This window comes from Mustela erminea, chromosome 18 (genome assembly GCF_009829155.1).
Source record: "Mustela erminea isolate mMusErm1 chromosome 18, mMusErm1.Pri, whole genome shotgun sequence".
NCBI lineage: Eukaryota > Metazoa > Chordata > Mammalia > Carnivora > Mustelidae > Mustela > Mustela erminea.
The window spans coordinates 56,164,151-56,191,660 of NC_045631.1; the positions used below are offsets into that span (position 1 = coordinate 56,164,151).

Below are 27,510 nucleotides of genomic sequence, written 5' to 3' on the forward strand. Positions count from 1 at the left end.
GAACACAAACGAGAGCAGGTCAGAGGGCTCGGTCCCGGCTACCAGGGGGCCGTGTGCCCATCAGATCAAGGAAGCGTCTTGTGAGAACTCGGATTCCCGCAACACTTCTCACGGCCCAAGGGGCCCCGGACTGCAGCACAAACACAGCTCCCTGGCTGCAGTTAGGACGCTGAGTGCTCCCGAGAGCCCTCCGGGGTACTGATGATCACCAGTGACAATAGTAAGACTCCTTGCCAGAGAGGGAAACCCTGTCCGTCAGGTCAATTCTGAAGATGTCTGTAAAATAAAGGATGTCCTCACCTATGCCGTGTCTCCACGCGCCCTGCACTGTACCAAGCCAAACAGAGTCTTACTCAAGGAAGAGTGTGACTTCATTAACTTTTCAAGCAAAAACCAAACCAAACAAACGCCCATTAAAACCTTAGGTGATATTTAAAAGCTGCAAGAGGTGGGTCAGGAGAAGAGCCGGAGGGACCGGACACACTTTCAATAGCTCTCCTGCAAATGCCGTTTAGGGATTTTAGTTCTACTCATGGGCGAAAGGTCTCAGAATGGAACGTCGTGGGCCAATAAATACAAGAGGCCGAGGTACCCGGTGCCCCGAGAGGTTTCTCCATCACCGAGTAACACGCCTCTCCTTACGCAGGCCCGCAGAAGTGGGATTGCAACTGGGAGCGGACCACCCCCGACAACCAGGCAAAGCTCTGCCCGTCCTGCTCGCTGCTGGGTCCTTGGCACGGACCCCAGCACCCAGGCCTCCAACGGTGCTCTAGGAAGACATGTAAATGAAGGACACGCTGTCTCCTCTCCTTCAGTCTTCAAGGCGGAAAGAAATGACTTCTTAAAAACCACCCAGTAGGTGGCAGCACTGGGCTTCAAGTAGGCGATCCCAAGTGTTAGAACCGGAGCTGCTTTTTCACTCTGATCCAAGTCCTCTGTGAGGAAGGCAGACGCACCCACACCACGCTTCTGGCCCCACAGAAGCCCACTCCCACGGCTGCCATGCAGACGGTTTCCACAAGGTGCACAGGGTCCCAGACAAGGGCCTGTTACCTGCCATGGTGTTTTTCATCACTGACTCCCATCCTGAGACTAGAGAAACCTTTTAGAGATTGGATTCTGGAACCTCCTTTGAGAAGGTTTTTGTGTTGTTAAAGGTGGTAATGACATCTGTTTCAAATTTTATTTCTAAAACAATAAACGCATGGATTTTTAAGTTTTTATTTGATAAAATGGAATAATGGTCTGGGAGCTCGCCAGCAGCTACCACATGAGCACGCGCAGCGACTGGTGTAATCAAGGCCTCCCCGGCACGCGGCCCGCTACCCCGGTGCGGCCGTCAGTCAATTCACTCGCGAGTAACTGCTTGCACTCCCCGTTCTGGACTGTTTTCCACTTGGGTCAGTGTGAAATGTAAGGAAAACAGATGACAGATCCGGTTTAATATTTTCATGCTGGGACTAAAAACTAACTTCTACTGGACACATATCTGTGTGGTGGTGTGAATATGGCCTAAAACCACCTCCCATACTTTCACTGAGAAAAAGAATATAAAAATTAAGTTTAAATCTACATTTCAAAAAACCTATACTGGTCCTAAGAGGAAACAAGATTAATTTTGAGAATGGAAAAATCTTTACATTGTGTGCAAATGGCAAATAAACTATCTTACGGTCTTCATGTAAAAATAATCAAGGTGATCTATAACAGTGATCTGAGTCTCCCCTCCCCCGCCTTCAAGTTTTTAAATTCTAGTCCATTAACATATAGTAGAGTATTAGTTTCAGTAGAATTTAGTGATTCATCACTTACATATAACACCCAGTGATGTGGGGTTCCTGTGGCAATATATTACCTAGAAAGGACCGAGTCAAAACACATATGGAAATGACAATTTGATTAAAAATCCTTATTTTGCAGACGAGAAGTGATGTGCTTGCAATCCTCAAATTCCAATTTAGGTTCTCCACAATTCCTGGGGTGGTAAACTCCCTGCCTTCCCCATTCCTTGCTTACCAGCTCCTCTGCACATTTTACCACTGGGGAAAGCAAAACACTGCTCCACCCTTGTGGTAACCTTTTAAAGTTCAACTGAGAGGCCCAGGACGGTGGTGGAGGATTTAAGCTAGACATCTGGTAAAGGTCCCCCAAACCAGCTAAAAGGTGACCAGTCATACTGACAGAAAGGGCGGTGGGGATCCCCTAGATGCCAATCGAGGAAAGAGGCATGTGCAAGCGGAGGGCACAGTGGAGGCCTGGGGGATAGGGAAAATGCGACCAACTGAAGACTGCTTCCACACGGGAACCGACACTCCGTACCGGAAGGACGAATTCTTAAGAGCAGCCAGATATTACTATTTTACAATGCATTTTTTCCCCCAGAAATTACTATTTTAATGTAAAATATTCTGCTTTAGTAAACCACTGTTTAGGCTAAACCTCTATCGGTTGGCAACCTTCGGTGTGTGTAGCCAGACACAATTCCCATCAGCAGGGAGAGGCCTCCGGGGACCAGAGCGGGAAGTACTTACTTGACAGAGAGGGAGAAGTCCCCTGGGGCACTCTCACTCTCTCGGATGAGAAAGGCCCCGTCATGCCGCTGTTTGCTAAGCATTTCTTCTGCCTTGGCTCTGGGGATTTTGCCAAAAAACCACCTAAGGAAGGAAGACAAGCCAGTCAACATCTGCTTCCCCACAAAGAGACGGGATATCCAGCCTCCAAAATGTGAGTAACAGAACACTTCTTGCCAAAGGAAGGGGCCCCCCTTTTCACCCTCCAGTGTCAACATGTCCCACAAACCACTCAGTCGGCTTCTCTCTCGAGACAGGGACCATCTCCCTTCAAATGCCTTTACCCTACCCTACTCTCCAGAAAGTGACTCATGAGGCATGACTGTGGGCCACTCTTCTTAAAGAGAAAGATACTTAAAGCTGGGCCTTCTGGGCCGGAGCCCACCAGGCTCCCTACTGACTCAGGGCACCAGGGAAAGCCCAGGTCTATCAGTATGAAGCACTGGAAGAACCGTGTAAGAGACAGGCCTCTTCTCGCAGCCTTCTGACAAGGTCGAAGCTTTGCTACAGTGGGATTAAAGTAAACAGAGGCAGGAAACTGGAAGGCCCCGAAACTGGAGACGGGGCTACTTCTTGTAACAGCCCAAGGTGAAGAGGTTCAGGCCTTGAGAGAGAAGCCTCTGCTGTCACAAAGGCAGATTTTGTGACATCCCTCTCGAGGCCTCTCTCTGCCATCACTGCCAGGAACTTCTGGGCACCAGCAGCGACATCACAGCTGATCCTACACAGAGGCAGCTGGCTGCAAGACTCGGTTTTTTCACTGAAACAGGTTATAGGTTCTTCTGCTCCCAATGCGAATTCACCTTGGCCACAAGAAAAAGTGGGTGAATTCAGGCAAAACTATGGGTGCAACTGGCCCGTGGAGGAGGAAGGGGAGGAGGTGGGGGGCGGGGAAGAGGAGCAGGAACGGTGAGAAAAGCTCAAAGTCACAGCCACTATTTCACATGAAAACCATTACTCATTAGGAGGGGTGAACTGCGGAAACAGTGTTCTCTCTTCAAATCTGTCTCTAAGCGCTGTTATTTTCAAAAGTAGTGGTATTACTTATAGCTAATAAAGACCTACCTGGGGCACCTGGGTGGCTCAGTTAGTTAAGTGTCTGACTTGGTTTTGGCTCAGGTCGTGATCATGAGCTTGTGGGATTGAGCCTCAAGGCCCTGCATCTGGCTCTGCTCAGCAGGGAGTCTGCTCCCTACCCCTGCACAGTCTCTTTCTGAATCAATCAATCAATCAATCTTTTTTAAGATTTTATTTATTTGACAGAGAGAGGGGAGAGGGGAGGGAGAAGCAGGCTCTCCACTGAGCAGCGAGCTCGATGAGGGCCTCGATCCCAGGATCCTGGGATCATGACCTTAGCCAAAGGCAGATGCTTACCGACTGAGCTACCCAGGCGCCCCTCAATCAATAAATCTTAAAAAAAAAAAAAAAAAAAACCCAAAAAACCTCAAACAGAAAGAGGTGAGCTGCTGGCTGGGTCTGATCAGAAGCTGCCATTAATTGGATTAATCTTTGAATGTTCTTAAATCGACCTTCTTGTGTCTTTCTCACTTTGAGGACTACAATGCCACCAGCTGCTAGGATCTAGCTTCTAGAACTAAACCAAAGACAAGCCCTCCAGTGCCTGGAAGTCAGGCCACACAATAGAAATTACGCATTGATACAACAGAATCATCTGGGACTAGGAAAGGCCGGCTGGCGATACTGAGACCACTGGGAGATTGTCTCCAGTAATCTCTAGAGCCTTCAAGTTTGTGATCCGCCTGCGGGCCATAAACACGGTGTGGGAAGGGGTCAAGTCACTCAGCAGCCCTTCTCTTCTCTCCTCCTCCCAAGCCGCCAACACCGGCCCACCAAGCAGGTATTTTCCTTTCTTTCCCCCCCGTTTTAAAATAATGACTATGAATTTTTAAAACTGCCTAGATGTTCAGAAAGTGAAAAAAGACTTCCGCCGCAGCTCCCCAGAGGCAGCGAGTGCGGGCAGCTCTGCGCGGTCCTCGGCGCGGCTCGGCGTCTGATGCGCACGCGGACTCGGCTGCAGGGCTTTCCAGCCCCCGATGAAGATGAGCTCGGTTTTATTCTCAGCAAAAAAAGATAAACTTCAGTGAAATAGAGACTCTAAACTGGAACTTTCCAAGACAAAATCCCAGACTGAAAAATAAAAAATCAGCTGCAGACCATTTTATTAAAGCCTTCTTTTGTATCTGTCTCCATTTTTTACTAAATTCTGTCCCTCTTTCTCTTGAGGGTGTCCCACAACATAAAAGGTACCGCACCGCATGAAGAAGAGCGGTCACTCTCTGTTAAGACATTTCAACAGGGGTGCCTGGGTGGCTCAGTGGGTTAAGCCTCTGCCTTCGGCTCGGGTCATGATCTCGGGGTCCTGGGATCGAGCCCCGCATCGGGCTCTCTGCTCAGCAGGGCACCTGCTTCCCTTCCTCTCTCTCTGCCTACTTGTGATCTCTCTCTCCCTCTGTCAAATAAATAAATAAATATTTAAAAAAAAAAAAGACGAAAATTTCAACAGTGATGAGTGTAACTACGTGGCTACAGTCAAAATTTTAAAAATCTTTAAAAGATGGGTTTGTACTACAACACAAATAGCAAAAGAGAAAGCTAACTGGAGGAGATGGCTCATTTTCCAATTTAATTCTTCATGACATTCCACAGGCTTCCATCCATATGCACCCAGTGTGAAAAGCTCGGATCTGGACCCACCCCCAATGCGCACGACAGTGTGTTCCAACAGCAGCCAGTAACCGCTTCCTCGTCTGTGTTTAACTTGTTACCTCGAAAGCTGTATTAGGTCCTACTCCACTGGAGACTTCCCGCTTCCGAGCAAAAACTGAAGGCGGGGGCGGGGGGGGGGGGAGAGGGAGAGGGAAGAGGGGCTTGGTGCTCGGTGCTCTCCTGCTGCTACGGGAGGGACATGGACCCTGTACTTCTGGATGTCCAGTCACAGAGCGGTCCCGGAACACGATGTGTGCCCGCAAGGCCAACCACTCGGCCGCCCCATGGCCACGGGTCCCTTCAGCAATACGGTTTCCTGTTTCAGAGCGCTGCCCAGGGTGCAGGGGTGGGGGGGGGGTGAGCACTCCCTGCCCTTCAGCTAGACTCTGCAAAAAACACCAGCATGGAAGCTCCCCTGGAGGCTTTCCCATCAACTCTCTTTCCAGAATTCTTTAGAGTGGACCTTTACAGAGGGTGAGGCAGGGCAAGAGTCTTCCTCGAGGGCTAACCCAGCAATCAGGCAACTGGGGCAGTAACCAGTGCTTTCTGAGGAAGGAGGCCTTTCCTGTGTTTTCTCAACAGTCGGATTCAAATGGCCTATGTCATTTCAAACAATCCGAAGGAAAACAAGGACACGGAGCCATAGGCATTTTATTTAATATAAACATTACAGAGTATGATATTCTGCTGAATTCCCTTTCAGCCTGGAAATACGAAAATGAAAAGGAACTGAGGTTGATTTCCATGATTACTGGATCGCGTGCAGAAGCCAGCAACACTATGGGCCCTTGGCCCAAATATGTCCAGTTTCTGACTTTTACAAAATTTTTCTTAAAAAAGATTTTATTTGAGAGAGGGAGAGAACATCAGAGGGGAGAGGGTCAGAGGGAAAAGCGGACTCCCTCCTGAGCAGGGAGCCCGATGTGGGACTCGATCCCAGGACCCCAGGATCATGACCTGAGCTAAAGGCAGTTGCTTAACCAACTGAGCCACCCAGGTGCCCTGACTTTTACAAAAAAAATTTTTTTAGGATTTTTTTTTTTTTTTAATTTGACAGAGAGAGATCACAAGTAGGCAGAGAGGCAGGCAGAGAGAGAGGGGGAAGCAGGCTCCCTGCCAAGCAGAGAGCCCAATGTGGGGCTCAATCCCAGGACCCTGAGATCATGACCTGAGCTGAAGGAAGAGGTTTAACACACTGAGCCACCCTGGTGCCCCACTTTTACAAATTTTTAAAGGGTTAATTTATTTTTTTTTAAACGGTAGACAGATTATTTATTTATTTAAGAGAGTGAGCGAGTGAGAGAGAAAAAGGGAGAGAGAGAGAAGCAGATTCCCTGTGGAGCAGGGAGCCCGATGTGGGGCTCAATCCCAGGGCTCCGGGATCATGACCTAAACCGAAGGCAGCTGCTTAACCCACTGAGCCACGCAGGCATCCCTTAGAGGGTTATTTTTTTAAAAATTCAAAAGAATACGTGAAATGACAGAGACTGCATATGGTCCTCAAAGTCTAAAATATTTATCATCTTGTCCTTTACATATAGTTTAGCCAACGCTTCGTCTATTTTGAGGACTGACTGAAGGAACAGATGTATACAGAATATCTGTGTATTTGGACAGAGGGAGGAGCCACTGTATGATCCAGAGCCGCTCCCACTCCCAGGAACCATTACCAACTGCCTCTCCCTGGGGAGCGCACTCCGTGATGCTGTCCGTGAAAAGCCCACACAGTCCCCACAGCACACACAGACACTAAGTGGCTACAAGAGTGCAAAGCTGTGCTTAGTCCACTTCTCAGGACATCTATACTAGGCTTGTGTTTATCTTTTGGAGTTTCTTGGTCACTACCACGTGTGCCTACATTTTAGTAACTGGGCATGATGTGTGTAAGGCCCTAATCTGGGCATCTGGGTGGCTCAGCTGGTTAAGCATCTGCCTCTGGCTCAGGTCATGATCCTCGGTCCCAGGATCCGGCCCTGCATCAGGGTGGGGGTGGGGTGGGTACCCTGTTCAGCAGCGAGTCTGCTTCTCCCTCTGACCTCTCCCCTCTCTCTCAATTAAATAAATAAAATCTTACAAAAAATAAACCCTCTAATCTAGTGTTACAGGGACTTCAAACAAAGGGCATTATTAATCCACCGACAGGAAGCCAGGAATCCCTGCCACATACACCTTTGAAGATTTTTTTATACCTACTTAAAAAAAAAAAAAAAAAAAAAAAAGACAGCAATTGGCTTACATTTAATTGCCATGGGGGTAACCTCCAAAAGGGCGAGGTACGCGGGGAGAAACTCCTATATATTGCTTTATGGTTTTCTACACTGTCTTCTACAAAGTGAACCAAATTCATAAATTACTGGCACTGAAATAAAAATACCAGAAGCTTTCTTAATTTTTAAGATAAAGAGGAATGAACTAGATTATCGAAGACCCCTTTGAACTCTGTGACACTGAGCTGTGTACAAGCAGATGCAGTTAAGATCTCTGTTCTGGAGGCTCCGGAGAAGAGACAGGACAGGCACGTGTTAGAGCAGTGACACAAGGAGAGGGACCAATGGGCTGCCACTCAGGGTGGGTCATGTCATCCAAAGGTCTCACTTATCATTTATGTTAAATTAGGGAGACAGAAACTACTGCTCCTCCTTGTCCCAATGGCATTCTAGTCTGGGCACTGAGCCTCAGCTCCCTGACGTACGAGGGACAGAAGCGACCGCCGCGCGACCGCCGCTGGAGGAGGAGCAGGGCCAGAGGAGGAGGTGGAGGGCGCGGGTGAGAAGACGGTGGTCGGTGAGGGTTCCCACGGCCCCACCACGTCAAGGGTTCCCACGGCCCCACCACATCAAGAGTTCCCACAGCCCCACCACGTCACACACCAATATAAACTGAGTGTGTGTGGGGGGTGTTCTGAGGGAGGAAGAAAAGAAAAAAGTTCCTTGCTCTCAACGGTCTGGGGTAGGAGATTATTTTGAATTCTCTGAAGTGGGAACCCTAAGTGGTAGGCAAGAATAGTAATTATAACAAGCATTTATTGAGAACCTATTATATTGCCAAACACTGCTCTGGGGATAAAAAGATTATTAAGATACAGTCCTATAGGGCAATCAAACATATCAACAAAACCATGTGATAAGTACACTTTCTAAGATTCAAAAAATGGAGAATTATGAAAGAGATCTGGCCTCAGGGGTTTTATGAAAAAGAATCACGGAAAGGCATTTCTATAGTTTTATTATTTGAAGATCACTGACAGCTATTATCAATCCAAGACATGTACTTTATTATGTATCAGCATAGAAACTATTGTTTTAAACGAAACAACTACTTCATTAAAGATCAGTCTAAAACATGCACCACTGGGGCACTGGTGTGGCTCAGTCAATTAAGAGTCTGACTCTTTGGCTCAGGTCATGATCACAGGGTCGTGAGACTGAGCCCCGTAGTGGGCTCTGTGCTGGGCATGGAATATTATTATATTGTACTATTAACATGCAAAATCAACATGCTTTGTGAATTCTCTGGGAAGACAGAGTAAAAGGTATGACAACCATCCCAAGGACCTCAATTTTAAAAACGTTATAAATTAAAATAAAAACATTATTTGAAATAAGCAGATGGGTCTGACTCTTGGAAGACCAGTAGCGTCCAACTTACGGATGTGGTTTCATTTCTATGTAATTCTTGGGGATGAAGCCATCTTTCCCATTGAGTTCTGCCTTGTACCAGTTCTGATCACATTCTTCATTCAAAACCTAAAAAGAAATAAGGAGGGGGAGAAATCAAATCATTTCCTTTTCACACTCTTAAAAAAGGCAGCCATTAAGACAATTATGTTGCCATTTAGGTTTGTTTGGTTCTCTGAAGTATGATCAGTTACATGATCCAAGACATCACATGACTTCAAACAACCAGCACATCAACTCTTAGAGTTAAAATTAAATTAAAAGTAAAAGTAAAAGTAAAAGAAATGGTCTCTGAAAAAGAGAGTCTGACCCCCGAACCTCTAGCACTAACCCCTCGGTAGGAAAGCAGATGGGAGCAGGACAGGTGAAATGAAGTCTCCGGAAACCAGCAAGCGCTGGTGCTGGAGAACGAAGGGGCCCCCCCAGGGACTAAATAAGCCTGCTGTCTCCCGGGGAAGGCAGGAGCAGCAGGCAGCAGGGAGAGCTTCAGGACTTCTCTAGAGCTCCTCTGGGCCAACTTCAGGATCACAGGGATCCAGTCCCGGGTCAGCCACCAAACAGGTGTCCAGCTGCTGCTAGGGCCCCACCCCCCAACGTGTCCTCACATACAAAGCATATCCCAGCGAAAAAGCACCGCAAGTCCTACTCCACTTACCCTCAGGGCCACAATGGGCTTGAGTTAGGGAATGCTGGAAGCACAACCACTAGCCCAGTTCAGGGGGGAAGATCCAGAGACTATAAAACTGTAACACTGCACTCCCAGACTGGAAGCACTCTCTACAAATGCGACATGACTACTCAAGGCTGTGTGTTAGCACATCACGCACAGATCTGAAGGCCCAGACTGCTCCTCGTTACACGGATGGGCCAGGCCAGGACGTCGCAGGGTAGCACAAGGAATAGAATAGGTGTAGTAGAAAAGCCACCTCTGAATTCTAGATTTCTAACAAAAGGCAAAGGACAGAAGGCATTTATTATTTCTGGTGGGGGGAGGGGCAGAGGGAGAAAGGAAGATATAGAGAATCTTAAGCAGGCTCCACGTGCAGCACAGAGCCCTATGTGGGGCTTGATCTCACAACCCTGAGATCATGACCTGAGCTGAAATCAAGAGTCAGGACAGTCAACCAACTGAGCCACCCAGGTGCCCTAAGACTCCGCCCAGGCAGAGGCATTTTAAAAAGTTGGTGGCTTAAGAGAGAAAACAGAAATATGAGCCCAACTCAAAAGTGCTAAACACAAGAAAGTAGAGATAGACTAGTACAGCAGCAGTTAATCTACACTATGCAACAAAGTTCTATTAGAAAGCCGGTAAAGTTCTTTTTGTTTTTAAGTTTGTTTGTTTATTTTTTCTTAGTAATCTCTACACCCAACATGGGGCTTGAATTCATGACAGCAAGATGAAGAATCACGTGTTCTTCTGCCTTAGCCGGCCAGGCGCCGCCAAGAAAGTTGATAAAATTCCTTACAAAATGATTTGTTCAAGAAACTGACTGACACCGTACTCTTTACCATATCAGAACTTGGACTGTTTCATCAGAATGCGTGATGTGTAGGTACAGACAGTCCCTCCCTTCAATGGTTCAACTTTATGATTTCATGACTTTATGATGGAGTAAAAGTGATAGGCATTCAGTGGAAACCGTACTTCCAGTTTTGAATTTTGATAGTTCCCTGGGCTAGTAATACACCGTCCTGTGCTCGCTCATGATGTTGGGCGGCTGAAGCTCCCAGGCAGCCAGGGAAGGGTCCAGAGCCGATGCAGTGACTGCCATCCTGCCCCACAGCCGCTCTGCTTCTCACTCAGTGTATTACATGAGACAGTCTACGCTTCAATTATGAAACAGGCTTTGTGTTAAAGGATTCCACCGAAATGGAGGTTACTCTAAGTGTTCTGATCCCATTTAAGGTAGACAAAGTTAGAGGCGCCTGGGTGGCTCAGTGGGTTAAAGCCTCTGCCTTCGGCTCAGGTCATGATCTCAGGGTCCTGGGATCGAGTCCCGCATCGGGCTCCCTGCCCGGCAGGGAGCCTGCTTCCCTCTCTCTCTGCCTGACTGCCTCTCTGTCTACTGTGATCTCTGTCAAATAAATAAATTAAAAAAAAAAAAAAAAAAAAAAAAAAAAGGTTCGCACTGGCTAAAGTGGCAAATCCTGCAAGAGCTAATAAATGTGAATAGAGAGATCTGAGAAAAGAAAAAAAAACAAACAACACAGCTGCAGGTTAAATCCCAGCAGCCAGCGATGAAAACTTTTCATTAGTTTTTTCCTTTGAAAAAAAAAAATCATTATATTTTATTAACTCCTGCAATGATATAACCAATATGTTTATCACCTAAGAGGCAGTGATCTCAGAAGGGAGCTCATGGCTGTGCAGGTGTCACAGGAAACTCAACAGCATGAGAGCAAAGGAGAGATTTTGAAAGTTGCTTAAGGACAGTATTTTTGTTCTTTACCAAAAAGAAGGGTTTAAAGAAAAATGTGGCCTAGTAATTGATATCTAAAGCATTATCCTATAATAACAATAGTGAACCTGTAGCCTTACGAAGAGTTTTTCAAAATGTCTTTGAAGGTCCTGAAGTGGTGCGCCGTGTATCTTATGCTACAGATTTCTTGGAAGACAGAGTAGAGTCAGTGACTCAGGGCCGTCTGGGCATCAAAACAGAATAAGGTAACCACCTAGAAAAGACCAGTTTTAATTTGGGGCCAACAACCTTGCAGAAAAGGAGAACTGCGTTGCTGCATGCTAGTTCGTACAGCTGTGCATTCCTACCACCTTTACGAAGATAGAAGCAAGCCCCCTAAAAATGATCCCCTTAATATTTTATGGGGCAACATGCAGATTTGGCACCAATTTAGAACGATGGTTTCTGCAGAACAAACGTATCGCCTGGTGTTCAGTATGCTTTTCTCCCCAGGAAGACAGGAAAATATGGGAATTAATGCACTTAGTTTATTTTTAATGTATGTGAATAATTAAAATGTTGGTTCTCTGAAACATTCTAGTATCTAGAATATCACTTCACCAGGAAGTCAAAATTTGCTGTGCATGCCTCTGAACTTCTTTACTCTAGAACTTAAGAAGACTGGTTCTGCTGGAGGCAAAGCCCGGGAGAGAGCGTCCCTGCCAGCCTGGGCCGCCCCGGGAGCCAGGCACCAGGCCTTCCCGTCCAGCGGCTCCACTCACCCATCAGCACAACATGCAAACCCTGCAGCTCTGATGACTTAACAGATACTTACAAATTAAATTTTATTCAAATGTCTAAACGCTTAAAGCAGCAAAAGACACAAACTAACCCAAGTGAGGTCCCAGTGGAGCAGAGGAGGCGACGAGAAGCCCGAGAACCACGTGCGCTGAGTCTGCGCCGACACAGACTGTTCTGTTTCCTGCGGACTGACGGGGAGCACCCGCGTCCCTCACGCGGAATGTAAAAAGCCTCATCAGAGTTCCGAGAACGAGGAAGTTCCATCTCCACTCCCCGTGTTGGAAGGCACGCTTACTCACTCATTCATTCCCCCTGAGCTAGGGCAGCATCCAATAACCAAATTTTCATTCAGTCTTGGACATTCAGGAATATCTTTAGGTTTTACCCCACAGCTGCAGGTTCGATTCCAACCTTCATAGTCCCTCAAATTAGGACCCTGTAGCCACACAAGATACTCTAGTTTAACGGAAGCAAGTTGATCAAGAAGATGAGATTATGAAAGGAGGAAGTGACAAGTTTCAGTGCCTTTTTTTTCCTTCTTGCAAAAAGACTGAAAATAATGTCAGAGCCCAAATCAGGAAGAGACCTAAAAATGAGGAATGCTGTGACGCTTATACAGGACACTTAAAACTATTCCAGTCAATCAGGGCACCTGGGTGGCTCAGTGGGTTTTAAAGCCTCTGCCTTCAGCTCAGGTCATGGTGTCAGGGTCCTGGGATCAAGTCCCCCATCATGCTCTCTGCTCAGCGGGAAGCCTGCTTTTTGCCCCCACCCCCTACCGCCCCTGCCTCTCTGCCTACTTGTGATCTCTGCCTGTCAAATAAATAAATAAAATCTTTATAACAACAACAACAACAAAATATTCCAGTCAATGGAGGGGGACACAATGGGGGCACTGAGGGTGTCAGTAAAGCTGTATTTCTTGACTCATGCCGGCTACCTAGGTGTGTTCAGTTTATGAGAATTCACTGGATACTTAGGGTCTGTGAACTTTTCTATATGCATATCATATTTCAACTAAAAGTTAAAAATACAGGGGCACCTGGCAGGCTCAGCTGGTGGAACATGTGACTCCTGATTTCAGGCTATGAGTTCAAGCCCCATGTTGGGTATAGAGATTACTTAAAAATACAATTTTTTTTTTTTAAAGATTTTTATTTATTTGACAGAGATTACAAGTAGGCAGAGAGGCAGGCGGGGTAGGGGGAAGCAGGCTCCCTGCTGAACAGAAAGCCTGACACAGGGCTCAAGCCCGGGACCCTGAGATCATGACCCAAGCCGAAGGCAGAGGCCTAAACCAATCAGCCACCCGGGTGCCCCTTAAAAATAAAATCTTAAAAAAAAAAAAAAAAAAAAAAATTTCAGTCAAGAGAACATAGTAATATTCTGGTCCGCACATAAGAAAATCACACCAGGGCCTCCTCATATACCTTGGGTATAAACGTCACACTCCAAAAATACATAGGAAAGGAGAAAACAACACAGTGAGACTCCAGAAAACCTCAAAATGATAGCTTACCGTAACTATTCTATGGGGAAAAATTTCCAGAAGTGAAGACTTCTTTACTGTGTGATTCTACTCTTCTGTATTATGTGATTTTGATAATATTCACCACTGCCCTCACTCTCAATCTGAGACCATTCTTAAAGCAATGCAAATTTCCATTTATACCAATAGGACGTCAAAGCTTTCCAAACAGTTAAGAAAAAAAAGGGTTAAAGATTTAGGTCTCAGGTCCCTTATGATCCACCTGATCTGGACTCAAGAGGCTGAACACATAAGTTCAAATTCCAATCTCAGCAGTGAACTATGTGACATTGGGCACATGACCCTTGTCTAAATTTTAGTTTCCCCCACCTAGAAAGTGGTGGTTAATACCTCCATCTCCCAGGGTTACTGAGATGATTAAGTAAGAAAATGTGATAAGCAGTGTAGCAATCAGTACAGCTGTCTTAGTGGACAAATGTACTTCACAATAGTTAACTCTGACTTACACATGAAAATATTAGGTCAAACAAAAAGTGGCAATTTTTGGGAGGACTAAGTTCTACCTTCACTAAATCTGGTATCTTCAATGTAATGCTGTTCACGGACACCAACAGTACTCAAACTAAGAGGACTGGGATTCTTTGTTTTATTCTGAAAACACACCACCAGGACACTCTGGGCTCACTTCAAAAAAGATTTTAAATGCAGAGTTCAAGGATTAGGATCGCTAATTCCTTTCCCTGTCTCTTCTACACAGATACTGAGAGATAAGAACTGCACTTGATTTTTTACACAAATTATTGGAAAAGGTATCTTTTAGGAAAATGGTAGGCAAGTATTTTGTTTATAAATTGCTTGTTTGGGAGCGCCTGGGTGGCTCAGTGGGTTAAAGCATCTGCCATCCGCTCAGGTCATGATCCCAGGGTCCTGGGATCGAGCCTCATATCAGGCTCTCTAATCAGCGTGGAGCCTGCTTCCTCCTCTCTCTCTGCCTGCCTCTCTGCCTACTTGTGATCTCTGTCAAATAAAATAAAATCTTAAAAAAAAAAATTGCTAGTTTGTTTAGATTGTAATTTGAATTATGGGGCTATTCTCTTGCATGAAAATATTCAGTTATCTGTAAACAAACAAAAGAAATCATGACTCTTTTTTCTTTTTCTTTTTAAAGATTTTATTTATTTGACGGAGATCACAAGTAGGCAGAGAGGCAGGCAGAGAGAGAGATAGAGAGAGAGGAGGAAGCAGGCTCCCCACCAAGCAGAGAGCCCGATGCGAAGCTCGATCTCAGGACCTTGGGATCATGACCTGAGCTGAAGGCAGCGGCTTTAACGCACTGAGCCCCCCAGGCGCCCGCCACCCTTTTTTTGAAAGAGCGGGGGTATGTGGAGAGGAGAGGAACGGAGGGAGAGGGAGAGTGAGAATCCCAAGCAGGCTCTGCACACAGTGCAGAACCTTCCATGGGGCCTGATTTCACAATCCCGAGGTTATGACCTGAACCAAAATCAAGAGCTGGTTGCCTAACCTACTGAGCCACCCAGGTACCCCAGTCGGTTAAGCATCTGACTTCAGCTCCAGTCATGATCTTGGGGTCCTGGGATCCAAAGCTCAGCAGGGAGTCTGTTTCTCCCTCTCCCTGTCTCTCCCTCTGCTTGTGCTCTAACAAAACAAAACAAAACAAAACAAAACAAAACAAAACAAAATAAAAAAAGAGGGGCGCCTGGGGGGCTCAGTCAGGTAAGACCCTGCCTTTGGCTCAGATCATGATCCTGGGGTCCCATGAGGTTAAGTCTGCTTCTCCCTCTCTCTTTGCCCCTCCCCTCGCTTATGCTCTCTCACTCACACAGTCTCTCAAACAAATAAAATCTTAAAAAATAAGTAAGTAAGTAAAATAAGAAATGTCAACTGGGATGTTGACATCAAAAAATAAAAATAGGGGCGCCTGGGTGGCTCAGTGGGTGAAGCCGCTGCCTTCGGCTCAGGTCATGATCTCAGGGTCCTGGGATAGAGCCCCGCATCGGGCTCTCTGCTCAGCAGGGAGCCTGCTTCCTCCTCTCTCTCTCTCTGCCTGCCTCTCTGCCTACTTGTGATCTCTCTCTGTCAAATAAATAAATAAAATCTTTAAAAAAAAATATGCAGTACAGTTATGGAACAGTAGGGCAAGCCAAAATTTTATCAATGCGTAAAGCAACTTATGTAAGAGCATTCATATGTGAAAGATAATGAACAATTACATATTTAGGCTTCTACACATACCCCTCCCTCAAAACCACTTACTATGGTCCCTGCATTAAAGAAATCAACATAAGCCAGTGAGCTTCTCCTGCTCTTCAAGGCCAATCAATCCCACAGGAACAATACTGAAATACTGCCATGACCTGAAGACAGATTAAGAATCTGGTGATCCTACCATATTAATTCTGAGTTCTTAAAAAGGGAGAACACACACGCACTTCTTAAAGACTTGAACCCCTTAAAAAAAATGTGACAGGGCTCTAGCTAGGGTAACTGCACTGGGACAGCCATTTAGAAACGCACCGTCTTCAGCTGCCTGTTCCATATTTTACTGGAAACTGTGAGAATGCTCTTCAACTTTACACCCCCTTAGCATGGATTACCGACCCGGTCTCAGACTGCATAGGTTTGGATCTACTGAACACTTCAGGTAAGTGCTTTACACATCAACGCCTCCGTCCGCTACAGGTTTTGCTCAAAGTAAAAACCATCTCGGTTGTGCTGCCTGTTCTACTGTGTGCCAAATCATGAAAAACACCCACGCTGTAGATAAGCTCTTCTGATTTTAACGACGAGATGCCCAACTTAAAGGCAGTATAATAATTAAGATTCCTGGACCCACAGAAACCTTCAATTGTTTACTCAAGCACACAGAGAGCAACAATTCTCCAAGTTCATGCTGCCTGGCCAAGTCTTCAAGCTGAAGAACTACGTTTCAGTCAAGACACTTGACAGGCAGTCGGCCCTCAGACATCAGAACACTGAGAAGAAATGAGATGCATTTATGAGGTTTTAAAACTCTCCCGATTTTAGCAGATTTATCAATCTGTGTGTGAACATCAAATTACACTATTTCATTAAAAGGTTTGAAGATGGGACGCCAGGCTGGCTCAGTGGATAAAGCATTCAACTTAAAAAAAAAAAAAAGATTTTGTTTATTTATTTGAGAGGGAGAGAGTGAGAGATCATAAGTAGGCAAAGAGGGAGGGAGAGAGAGAGGGGTAAGCAGGCTCCCTGCTGAGCACAAAGCCTGATGTGGGGCTTGATCCCAGGACCCTGAGATCAGGACCTGAGCTGAAGACAGAGGCTTAGCCTCTGAGCCACTGAGACACCCTGGTGCCCCTAGAGCATTCAACTCTTGATCTCAGGGTGGTGAGTTCAAGACCCATGCTGGGTATAAAGCTTACTTACAGTAATAATAATAAATTGGTTTAAAGAAAGTCTTCATTAAAAAAAGTATTCATGTAACAGTATCAAAACAAGGGGGTACTTTACCCTATGGTGATGACCTTTCTCACTAAAGTATAACATCTGTGCATTGAAATGCTTTTTCAGTTTCTCTCTGAAATGAGTCTTTCCAGAAGGTTCATTTCTTTGGGGGATCAAAGAGTCTGAAATCCTTGACTGATGTCATTTCAGGAAAGGATTTCATTCATAAAGTAAAGAAATCCAATAGGCATTGTTAGTTAAGTCTACCTTCTGACCACTAGTGATACTTGGTGAAAGCAGCTAGGTTTTGCACTTTAAAAAATTTTATTTTTTAAAAAATATTTTATTTATTTATTTAAAATAGGCTTCACACCCAGTGTGGAGTTTGAACTCAAGACCCCAAGATCAAGAGTCACCTGCTGCACTGACTGAGCCAGCCAGGCACTCCCTCCCCTCTTAAACAATTTTAAAAAGAAAAAAAGAAAAAAAAGAGCAAGGCACAGAGGAAAAAAACCCACTCAAACGCCCAAATTTTTCACTGGTAACAATCACTTATCACTTCTATACTGGCACCTGAACCCCAGAAATAGCGTTTTTTTTTTTGTTTTTTTTTTTTTAAATAAAGACAAGGATGTCATACATCCTGGTTAAAAAAAAAAAATGTATGTATGTATGTATGTATCTGTCAGAGAGAGAGTGCACACAAGCAGGCAGAGTGGCAGGCACGGGCAGAGAGAGAAGCAGGCTCCCTGCCTAGCAAGGAGCCCAATGTAGGACTTGATCTCAGGACCCCAGGATCATGACCGGAGTCGAAGGCAGCAGCTTAACCAACTGAGCCACCCAGGCGTCCTGAGAAATAGTATTTTCCTCCCTGCTGCACAAGCTACATCTCTGTACTCCTTCCGAGCAGCTGCTGTCAACAGAGATCTGTGTGTAAGGGGAACAGCATCGAATCAGTAGGCTGAGGGGCACCAAATGCCCAAGCATTATGGCTGCACTGTTTTACCTCAATCTACTTAATGCCCCAAATCAGTACAAACCACTGGTTTTCTCTGTAGAAAGTACTGAGTAGCCTCTTACCCAAACTGCCCTCAGTCTGGCATTCCAGTTTTTCTACTTCGGCCAACCCTACTTCATCTGCCATCTCATCCTCTAGTTCCCTCAGTTCAGTCGAGCAAGTTGACTCACCAACTTCTAAACATGCTAGACTTCCAAGTTTTCCGTCTGGTTGGATTGTCCTTTTCCTTATCTATTTGATAGGCTCCCAAGATTCAGTTCAGAGCTTGCAACCACCTTGGTCAAATTTTCTGTTTCACTTTCACAGTATTTGATAGAGATAACAATACTTCGGACATCTGGTCTACCACTGCACTTAGTACTGTGTACTACTCCTGTGCTATGGTCCTCTCCTAAATCAAAATGCTAACACCCTAAAGCTGGCTCCGTGCCCAATTCCCACCTGTGGTCCCCACAGCTCTTAGAATGGTATCTAGCATATTTTGAGGAACTGACGTATACGGGACAGTGTTCTAAGTAAAGTATACTGTATCCCAAAGCTAGCCGGGTCCAAGAACCACCGCAGGAGCATGACACAGCAGCGTCAGACTCCTTGATAAAAACAATAGCCTCTCAAACGGACCTTAGTTAAAGAAGACTGTCATGAAAGTCTGTTTCCCCAAGGAAGGAGAGGCAAAGGAAAGCAAGCAACAGAATTAGGCAGTCAGCCTTGCTGTAATGTGAGCACCACTGCCCAAAGAATCCCATGTGGAGGACCACAAAGGGGGTGTGCTAAATCCTCTCCACAAGACCTGCTTTTACTTTCTCCAAGATAAAAAGATACATTGGTGGGGAAAGGGGATGGAAAGGTAGGTAAGGGAAATTTCAGTATGAAATGGATACAAGCAGGTGATGATTTGGGTGCAAGAGGGAGAAAGGTGGGGGAGCTCCTCCCCTGTCCACACTAATGCCTCCCAGCAGGGGAGCACTTCCCAGGGAAGTGGAGATGCTTGGTTCAGTCTGCAAGTTTGACTTCTGACTGACTTTTGCAGGGTATTATTTTACAGCTACAACTCTTCCAGCAAAATTTTTACAAAACACAGCCGGGAAGGGGCGCCTCACTTGCACTCAGGTCATGGTCTTGGGGTCCTGGGACTGACGCAAGCAACAAGCTCTGCATTCAGCAGGGAGTGTTCCTCCCTCTCCCACTGCCCTTCCCCCCAGCCTCTCTCTCAGGTAAATAAATAAAAGCTTAAAAAAAAAAAAAAAAAAAAAAGAAAAGAAAAGAAAAGAAAAAAAGAAAGCCTGGAAGACTTTGGACTTTTCCTTTTAAATCATTTTTTTAAAAGATTTTATTTATTTGAGAGAGTGCGCATGAGTGGTGGTGGGGGAGGGGAGGAGCAGAGGGGGAGAGGGAGGGACAAGCAGACTCTGCACTGAGCGTGGGGCCCATGCAGAGGCCCACGCGAAGCTCAATCTCGAGATCATGACCTGAGATGAAACCAGGAGTGGGATATTCAACCAACTGAGCCGCCCAGGCACCCCTAGGTCTTAGACTTTTCTATTCTTCCACAGAATGGCAGATAGGTTGATGTAGACAGAAAAATGGTTAGACACACACTCACACACACAAAATGATTCTATTAAAAGCTCAGGATCATGAGTGCATTAAAAAAAAAAATGTTAAGACTTCGTTTCAAATATTTATACATGTAAGAAGATGAACAATTAAGAAGGCCTATCAAATTACAGGATAGTTCTCTTTCTCTGAGAAAGAGTTAAGTACTCAAAAACCCAATCAGATACTTTCATCAACCTCTAAAGGCTCACTTGTCATTAAGAAAAGCCGCTCCTGACATTTCAACAAAACAGGAAGGCGGTTCACACTTCTGTGATATTACTCCACCCAGATAAATCTGGGGGCAGTGAAACCAAAATGCACAGGCAATACCCCAAAATAAACTCTTTCTACCAAAGGGGTACTAAGAGTTTCCATTCAAAATAACTGTCTTTTGTGTTTTGTGACTCATGAAAGACGTATTTCATTGGTGTAGCTGATTGTTCAACAGAAGCGTAAAATACTCTCAGAATGTCAGACTCTCAACTGCAGGGAGCTGGAGAGACGAGTGAGGGGGAGAAACAGAGATAGCAGGGAATGTAAAGAGAGAAAATGCTGTGCGTCTGCAAAAGTCGGCAATCATACGAAGGCCTGCACCAGGCAAGTGCTATGTCACAAGAGTGCCAAGCCCTGAGCTAAGTAAGCTGAAGGCACGACTACACCCCCCAGAGAGCCGAGAGTTTAGTAAACTGCTAGGTGCAACACAGGGAGATGGATGCCGGCAGAGAGGGTATTAACGGGTACTATGGTAAGTACCAACTCAACAGAAAATGCCCGTGGTTCCAAACACTGAAGAGAAAAAGACTTGAGGCCGGACATGGTGGTGGTGGGGGGGACACAGGAAAACTTCCCGGATGAAGTGTGAACTAGGTTACACTCTTGGTCTGCACCTTTAGCTCTGCTCAGCCCATGCAGAGCTGTGAGGGCAAGAAGCATGGCACACTTCCCCACTTGCTATCAGACAGATGGGGGATGGGTTATTCTCTTGGCCCCACTTGGCTGACATTAACTAAATGACTGGTTACACTTTTTTAAGTTGAAAAGTAAAACCTTTACTAATGGTATCAGAATTTCCCAACTGGAAGTGACCAAAAGAATCTCCACCTTTAACAATATATATTTATAGGGGCGCCTGGTGGCTCAGAGGGTTAAAGCCTCTGCCTTCGGCTCAGGTCATGATCCCAGGGTCCTGGGATGGAGCCCCGCATCGGGCTCTCTGCTCAGCAGGGAGCCTGCTTCCTCCTCTCTCTCTGCCTGCCTCTCTGCCTACTTGTGATCTGTCTGTTAAATTTGCCATATTGTTTACTGACAACAGAAGGCTTTCGATCTTGGGTCAATTTCTACAACCCTCTCCCCTCCAATAACCAAACAAAATAAAAAAACAAGACGAGGCCAGAGCACAGGAGTTACTGTTTTCTAAGGACGGCACCAATTCCACCCCCTGAGACCTACTTACTTCCTGCTGTTTGTTTCACCATAATAAATACAAGAGGAGACAGGAGCTCCCAGACCTCTCCACCCAAGTCCAAAAAAATTAATGACAATACAGTTTATTAAATTTCACTTAAGGCCTTAGTGATTCAAGATGTACACCAGAGTCTATTGATTTACAGTCATTGTGTGACCCCAGGGCCACCTCAGAAAACGTAATTAGGACAGTCTGCCGTCACCAGAGAGGGGTGCTAGATAGGGTGGTAAGTCCCCACATCCTGCTCCCACAGTGGAGGTGAGCGCAGGCAGCCAGGCAGCTAATTCCAATGCTAAAGTGAAAATGCGGATTATGAAGTACAGTGTGGGGGAGCACAAAACACAGGACCTAATCTAGTCAGGGGTCTGGGAGAGGCAGTCAGAGAGTGACTCAGTTCCTCAACCTAGGAACCTGGTTCCTGGCTCTGGACACGGGCCCACCCCCTGTGGTTTTTCAGAGAAGCCCTGCCGACACCTGTGAACAGCCTCATTACTAAAGTCTCCTAAATTAGATTTAAGTGTGTCATGTATCTCCTACCAGGACCCCGACTGAAAGGACTCCCCAAATCAGTTGTATCTGTTCTTTGGAACTCATTAAGAAGACATTTCATGATATAAAGGGACATTTGTTACGGGCAACGAGAAAGCAAGAAGTATCCGAATTCCACCGACCAATTACAAACGGGCCTTGCTTCCTGAGGGCCGCCCTTCTTAAGCCGCCAGATCATTCCATCTTGTTCGTGATGCCGGCAGGGGGGGCTGGGGAAGGGAGTGAAGGCCGCGAAGGCTGCCGTCTGCTGACGAGAGGGTCGCAGTCGCTGGCAGCGGCTTGCCTCTTCGCCTTGCGCAGTAGCGTTTCCGCGTCCGTTACAGCGAAGATGGGGTGCTGGGAAGCTACACCGGGAATTAAAAACAGAAACAGAAACGAAACACGGTCCTGCCCCGAGAAGCATTTATGAGCTAAGGGAGCTATTTACGTAAACCGTGAGGGAACACGTAAAATGTGGCACAAGGGAAACTGCTGACTGTGAGCGGAGTACGGAACCCACAGCTATTGGTTTCCAAAGCGGCTGCGTGGCTGATGTTTCTAGAAAATTCAGTTCCTGTTTGGGAACTATGAAAAGGGCAACTTCAAAGATCCAGGAATAGAGCAAGAGCCTCCAGGCAGAGCAATGGATACAGTACGCAGACGAAGCTTCACTTCTGTACTCGAACTGGGGTTCGATAGAAGAAGGAGCCGCCGCTGTTCTAGCGCACTTGCCTGCGGCCCCTGCCGGGCTACAAGGTGCCCTCCTGTGGCGAAGCGCTCCCGTGTGTAAAGACAGCTGGTGGGCGCTCCATCAAGCAGGCACCTCTCACAGGTAACCACTCCGGCGACGCTGTGGCACCTAAGAGCAGCTGCTCCCTCCTCTGCCTCCGCCCCCCGCCAGAGTGTCGCCGGAGTGCCGGACAGTCCTGGAGTCCCGGCAGTCTTCAGGGACAGGATCCCATGCAGGCGCGCCTGGATAGCCAGATCAAGGGGCCCGTTCCGAGTCTTCTGTTTCTGTCACTCAGGTACTTGGCAGATGGGCCTCCGTCTCCCCTTTCGGATGATGGTGTTGGCGAAGACGAGAACAAGTTAACACTCGGAGTGGTGGAAGGGTACTGGCGGAGTTGAAAAAGCCACACGGTTTTATGACAAGGAATTTGGCCATACACAGTCAACATCTGAATTTTCAAACCACTAGCCCAGTAATGCCTTTCTTAGGGCTCTATCCTGACAAAATAATCAAAAATGTATGCGAAGGTTCAGGGAGGAGAGACAGGAGTGCAGCGGGTGGCCAGGGATACAGTGACGAACTGACCCTTACTTGTACGGAGCTGACAGTGCGGGAGACAGTGCGGGAGACGAGGGAGTTACAGCCTCGGGGAGGCTACATTACATGATGAAAAGCCCAGGGCGCTTTGCAGGAGAGCCCATCTCCGGAGACCTAGTCTCACTCTCCGCAGAGATGGGTGTCGAGGAAAGCACACCCGGGCAGCAACACCTCACCCGAAGCCCAAATATGAAGACACGATTAGAGTGAGGAGAGAGAGGGGCGTCTGGGTGGCTCAGTGGGTTAAAGCCTCTGCCTTCAGCTCGGGTCATGATCTCGGGGTCCTGGGATTGAGCCCCGCATCGAACCCTCTGCTCAGCGGGGAGCCTGTAACCCCCCTCCCCTGCCTGCCTCTGCCTACTTGTGATCTCTCTCTCTTTGCCAAATAAATAAATAAAATCTTAATTTAAAAAAAAAAGAGTGAGGAGAGGGACTCTAAGCAGAGGGAAGAGCACAAGCAGAGGCTCCTGGTGAACCTCTGCATCCCAGGGAGGACGCCCACAGCGGCCGGGCTCGAGGTCAAGAGAGAACGGGGCAGGCCCTCGGGGAACAGAATGAGGATTCGGGGAGAACAAGTGCTGAATGTGCTCTTTGAGATGATGACTCTGGCTGTCGTGGGGACCAAGTGGCAGCAGGAAGAGTGCAGTTGGTTAAGAACCTATTGTAGCAAGTCAGGCAGGAGGAGATAGAAATTTAGACTAGGGTTGGGGGATTTTGAGGGTTCTGAAAAGTTCTAAAATAAACATTTAAAGACCCATACATATTATTTTAAGAATCTAAATTTACTCCTCCACCTCACAAAATCCCCCTTTGTTTGTAGGAACAGGGAACAAAGTACAGTATAGGGGGAGACAAAAAAACTTTGTGCCATATCATGGGCTTTTCACGGTGACCTAATTTAAAAGCTGGATAAAGTTTAGGTATCATCCACCATAAAAAAAAAATCTACAGAAGGTAAAGGATGGGGTGCCTGGGTGGCACTGCTGATTGGGCAACTTCCTTCGGCTCAGGTCATGATCCCGGAGTTCCGGGATCAAGTCCACATCGGGCTTCCCTGCTTAGCTGGGAGCCTGCTTCTCCCTCTGACCCTCCCCCTTTCGTGCTCTCGCTCTCTCAAATAAAAAAAAAAAAAAAAAGGAAAAGCGATAACCCTTCAGTTCTTTGAGAACACAGGTGATACTTTAATTGCTATACAATTAAAAATAGCTAGACAAAACTGATTTTTTTTTCAGACAATTCAAACACATATAATGTGCAGACTCCAGAATCCATGAAAATATTCAATTTTAACTAGTATACCCTGACACACGCTTCTTCACTTTCTCTATTTCCAAAAGTGACATGAGGAAAATGGGCACAAGAGCCCAAGACAGGACAACTTTTCCTCAGCACCTCCAGCGGAACTGGAGAGGAATACTCTGCAGGAATACTCCAGAGTGCCCTTGACCGAGGCGGCGTCTCCCGTGCTCACCCAGCTCTGGGGCCTCCAGAGGCAGCTGCAGGGCCAGAAAGAGCAGGCTCCCGTAGGGCTGGGGGTGAAGCTGGGGGCCGGGGACTGTCAGATATGACAAGCCCAGCCTTGCTCGCCTGTTCATTTTCTTTCTAAGCACCTACACACTGTTCCACGTTGAAAATCAGTACTTTCGTCCCACGGAAATGTCACAACCTGCAGCGCAGAGGGACTCAGAGGACTAAATAACAGGATATATTAATGCGAATGATAGGTTTGTCAGACCCTCAATTCTAGACTGTAAGAACAAGTTTCTGGATGCACGTGGCATTTAAAGTGGGAAATTTGGGTGCTACTCCCACACCACCCCCGAGTCTGGGGTAGCCACACGACCAAGTGAGTACAGAACTAATCCATGCTGCCTGGAAATGCAAGAGGGAAGCAGGCACATGGGATTCCCACCCTCGCCTGCAATAACGAGGAGCTACCCCCAAATGAGCAGACTCACTGCGGTCAGCTAAGGTACGACTACTCTTTGCAGCTACAGGATGCTACGGTTAGGCCTTCATAACGCCCCTCCAAGCAGCAAAAGGATTTTAATTTCACGAATGGCAGAGCACAACAGACCTGTAATGACGAAGCTATCTAATCCGAAAGGACTAGAACCAAAAAGTACATCAGCGGACTTCCACCTGGATACCTCGGCGCACAACTACTAACTGCATTCAGATATGACTCGCACGCTTTCTTCCAGTGTAAAATTTACAGAATCCGCCCTCCCCCTGCAAGTTTCCTTTGCCCCCTTCCCCAGGTCCAACCTTGCCACTGCACTAGAACTACCTGGAGAAGTCGCTAATGATCTCCTACCGTTGAGCCCAAAGGCTGGTTCCCTGTCCTTCTCGGATATTGGTTACGAGCAGCACATCACAGAGGTGATGATTCCCTTCACCTCAAGACACTTCCTTGGCTGCCAGGACCTAACAACACTTCCTAGGTTTTCTTCCTAACTAACTGGTCACTCTTGTTCCATCTCTTCTGCTAGTTTTTTCCCCCCATTAACTTTATTTTTCTTTTTTAATATTTTATTTATTTGACAGACAGACAGCGAGAGAGGGAACACAAGCAGGGGAAGTGGGAGAGGGGGAAGCAGCTTTCTCGCTGAGCAGGGAGCCCGATGCAGGGCTCGATCCCCGAACCCCGAGATCATGACCTGAGCTGAAGGCAGATGCTTCACTGTGCCATTCAGGCAACCCTCTTCATTAACTTTTAAATGTTAAAGTGCCCTGGGGGTCACCTGGGGTGGCTCAGTTGGCTAGGTCCAACTCTTGATTTCAGCTCAGGTCATGATCTCAGGGTCGTGAGATCAAGACCGTGTTGGACTTTGGGCTCTGCTCTCAGTGTAGAGTCTGCCTGGGAATCACTCAAATAAATAAATGCTAAAGTGCCCCAAGGGCTCCATTCCCGAACCTAAATATCTTCTCTATCTGCATTCGCCCTGCCTTAATTTTCTCATCCAGTCTCATGGCTTTTACATATGCCAAATCACAACATTCAGTCCACTTCTACCGCTGACACTCTATAATCCAACCTGCCATGACAACTGCTTGGTTATTAAAGTGGCTTCCTAACTGGTCCCATGCCTTTCATCTTGCCCCCTTTCTGAATGTTCCCAATTCTTCAAACTAGAATTACATCATTAAAATGTAAACCAGCAATCCAAGCAAACAAGACAACTAAAGGTAACGTGGCATCCTGGAAGGGACCCAGAAAGAGAAAAAGGACATTAAGGAAAAACTAAGGAAATCTGAATAAAATATGGACTTTAGTTAATAGTAATGTATCCAGGGCACCTGGATCTGCCTTCTGCTTGGGTCATGATCCCAGAGTCCTGGGACTGAGCCTTGTTTTGTGCTCCCTGCTCAGTGAAAAGCCTGCTTCTCCCTCTCCCACTCCCCCTGCTTGTGTTCCCTCTCTCGCTGTGTCTATCTGTCAAATAAATAAATAAAATCTTTAAAAGAGATTAAAAAATAAACAAATAAACAGCAACAAACCACCCATAATGTAGGAGCTACTTGGTTAAGTGTGTTAGAGCTTTTAAAATTCTAATCAAAATGTTACATTTAAGGACTTCTTTCGTAACAATATAGGTAAAATACAATTTGGAATCATTCATCTTAGCAGGTCTTATGATCAAATTTTTATTTTTGTTATTATTTTTAAAGATTTTATGTATTTGAGAGAGAGAAAGTACAGGGGTTGGGGAGGTGCAGAGGGAGAAGCAGACGCCCCACTGAGCAGGGAGCCCGATGAAAGACTCAGGACTCAGGACTGATCCCAGGAGCCCGAGATCATGACCCAAACCAAAGGCAGATGTTAACTAACTGAGCCACCCAAATGTCCCCCTATTTATGGCCAAATTTTTAGTTTAAATATTTACTTACTTATAAAAGCTACTTTTTCTTTCTAAACTTACCTGTGTGGGCAGTGAACCTAGTAACAAACTCCAGTGAAAGACTGGAGAAAATCAGTTCCAGAAAGCTCCCTAGTAACTAGCACAGCAAACACTACCAGTCATGTGGTGTGGGACCCCAGATGCCCAGACAGGTGTGCCGTGGCACAGCTCCTCCACATCAGGCCCTCACCTGTCTCTCCAGCCTTCATGGCTGTTACTTCCTGCCTTGAGCTCCAACGTCCAATACTGAAGCTACAACTGCCAAGATGTTTTAGGATTTTCAGACTTGGTATATGCTGTTTCTCGACTTAAAATGGCAAACTCGAGAGTCAACCTAAGAATCACTTCCCCTTTGCTACCACTGGCCTTTGAATTACCTCAGTTCTACCATCAGACTGGTCTCGACAGACCTTAAGGATTCGTCTTCTCTACGAGACTGAGCTACTTGTGGGCCGATGCCCTGTCTGTTCATCTTGGTCTTCTCCATGGCATTCAGTAAGAGTGTGAGTTCGATTTGTCTTGCAAAGACAAACGGTGTGCTACAGAAATATTCTAGTTCTTTGTCTC

The 27,510-nt window shown here is 46.4% G+C and overlaps 1 protein-coding gene across 1 annotated transcript in view; it reads right to left on the bottom strand.

The window, feature by feature from the left end:
- The window catches only part of GRB2 (growth factor receptor bound protein 2), a 71,240-nt gene that overhangs the window by 1,514 nt on the left and 42,216 nt on the right, over nt 1-27,510 (bottom strand). The window contains exons 3-4 of the mRNA XM_032320086.1: nt 8,946-9,043; nt 2,532-2,654 (exon numbers count right to left, since the gene is read on the bottom strand). Of these exons, the coding sequence (XP_032175977.1) occupies nt 2,532-2,654; nt 8,946-9,043 (221 nt within the window). The remainder of the gene's footprint in view (nt 1-2,531; nt 2,655-8,945; nt 9,044-27,510) is intronic.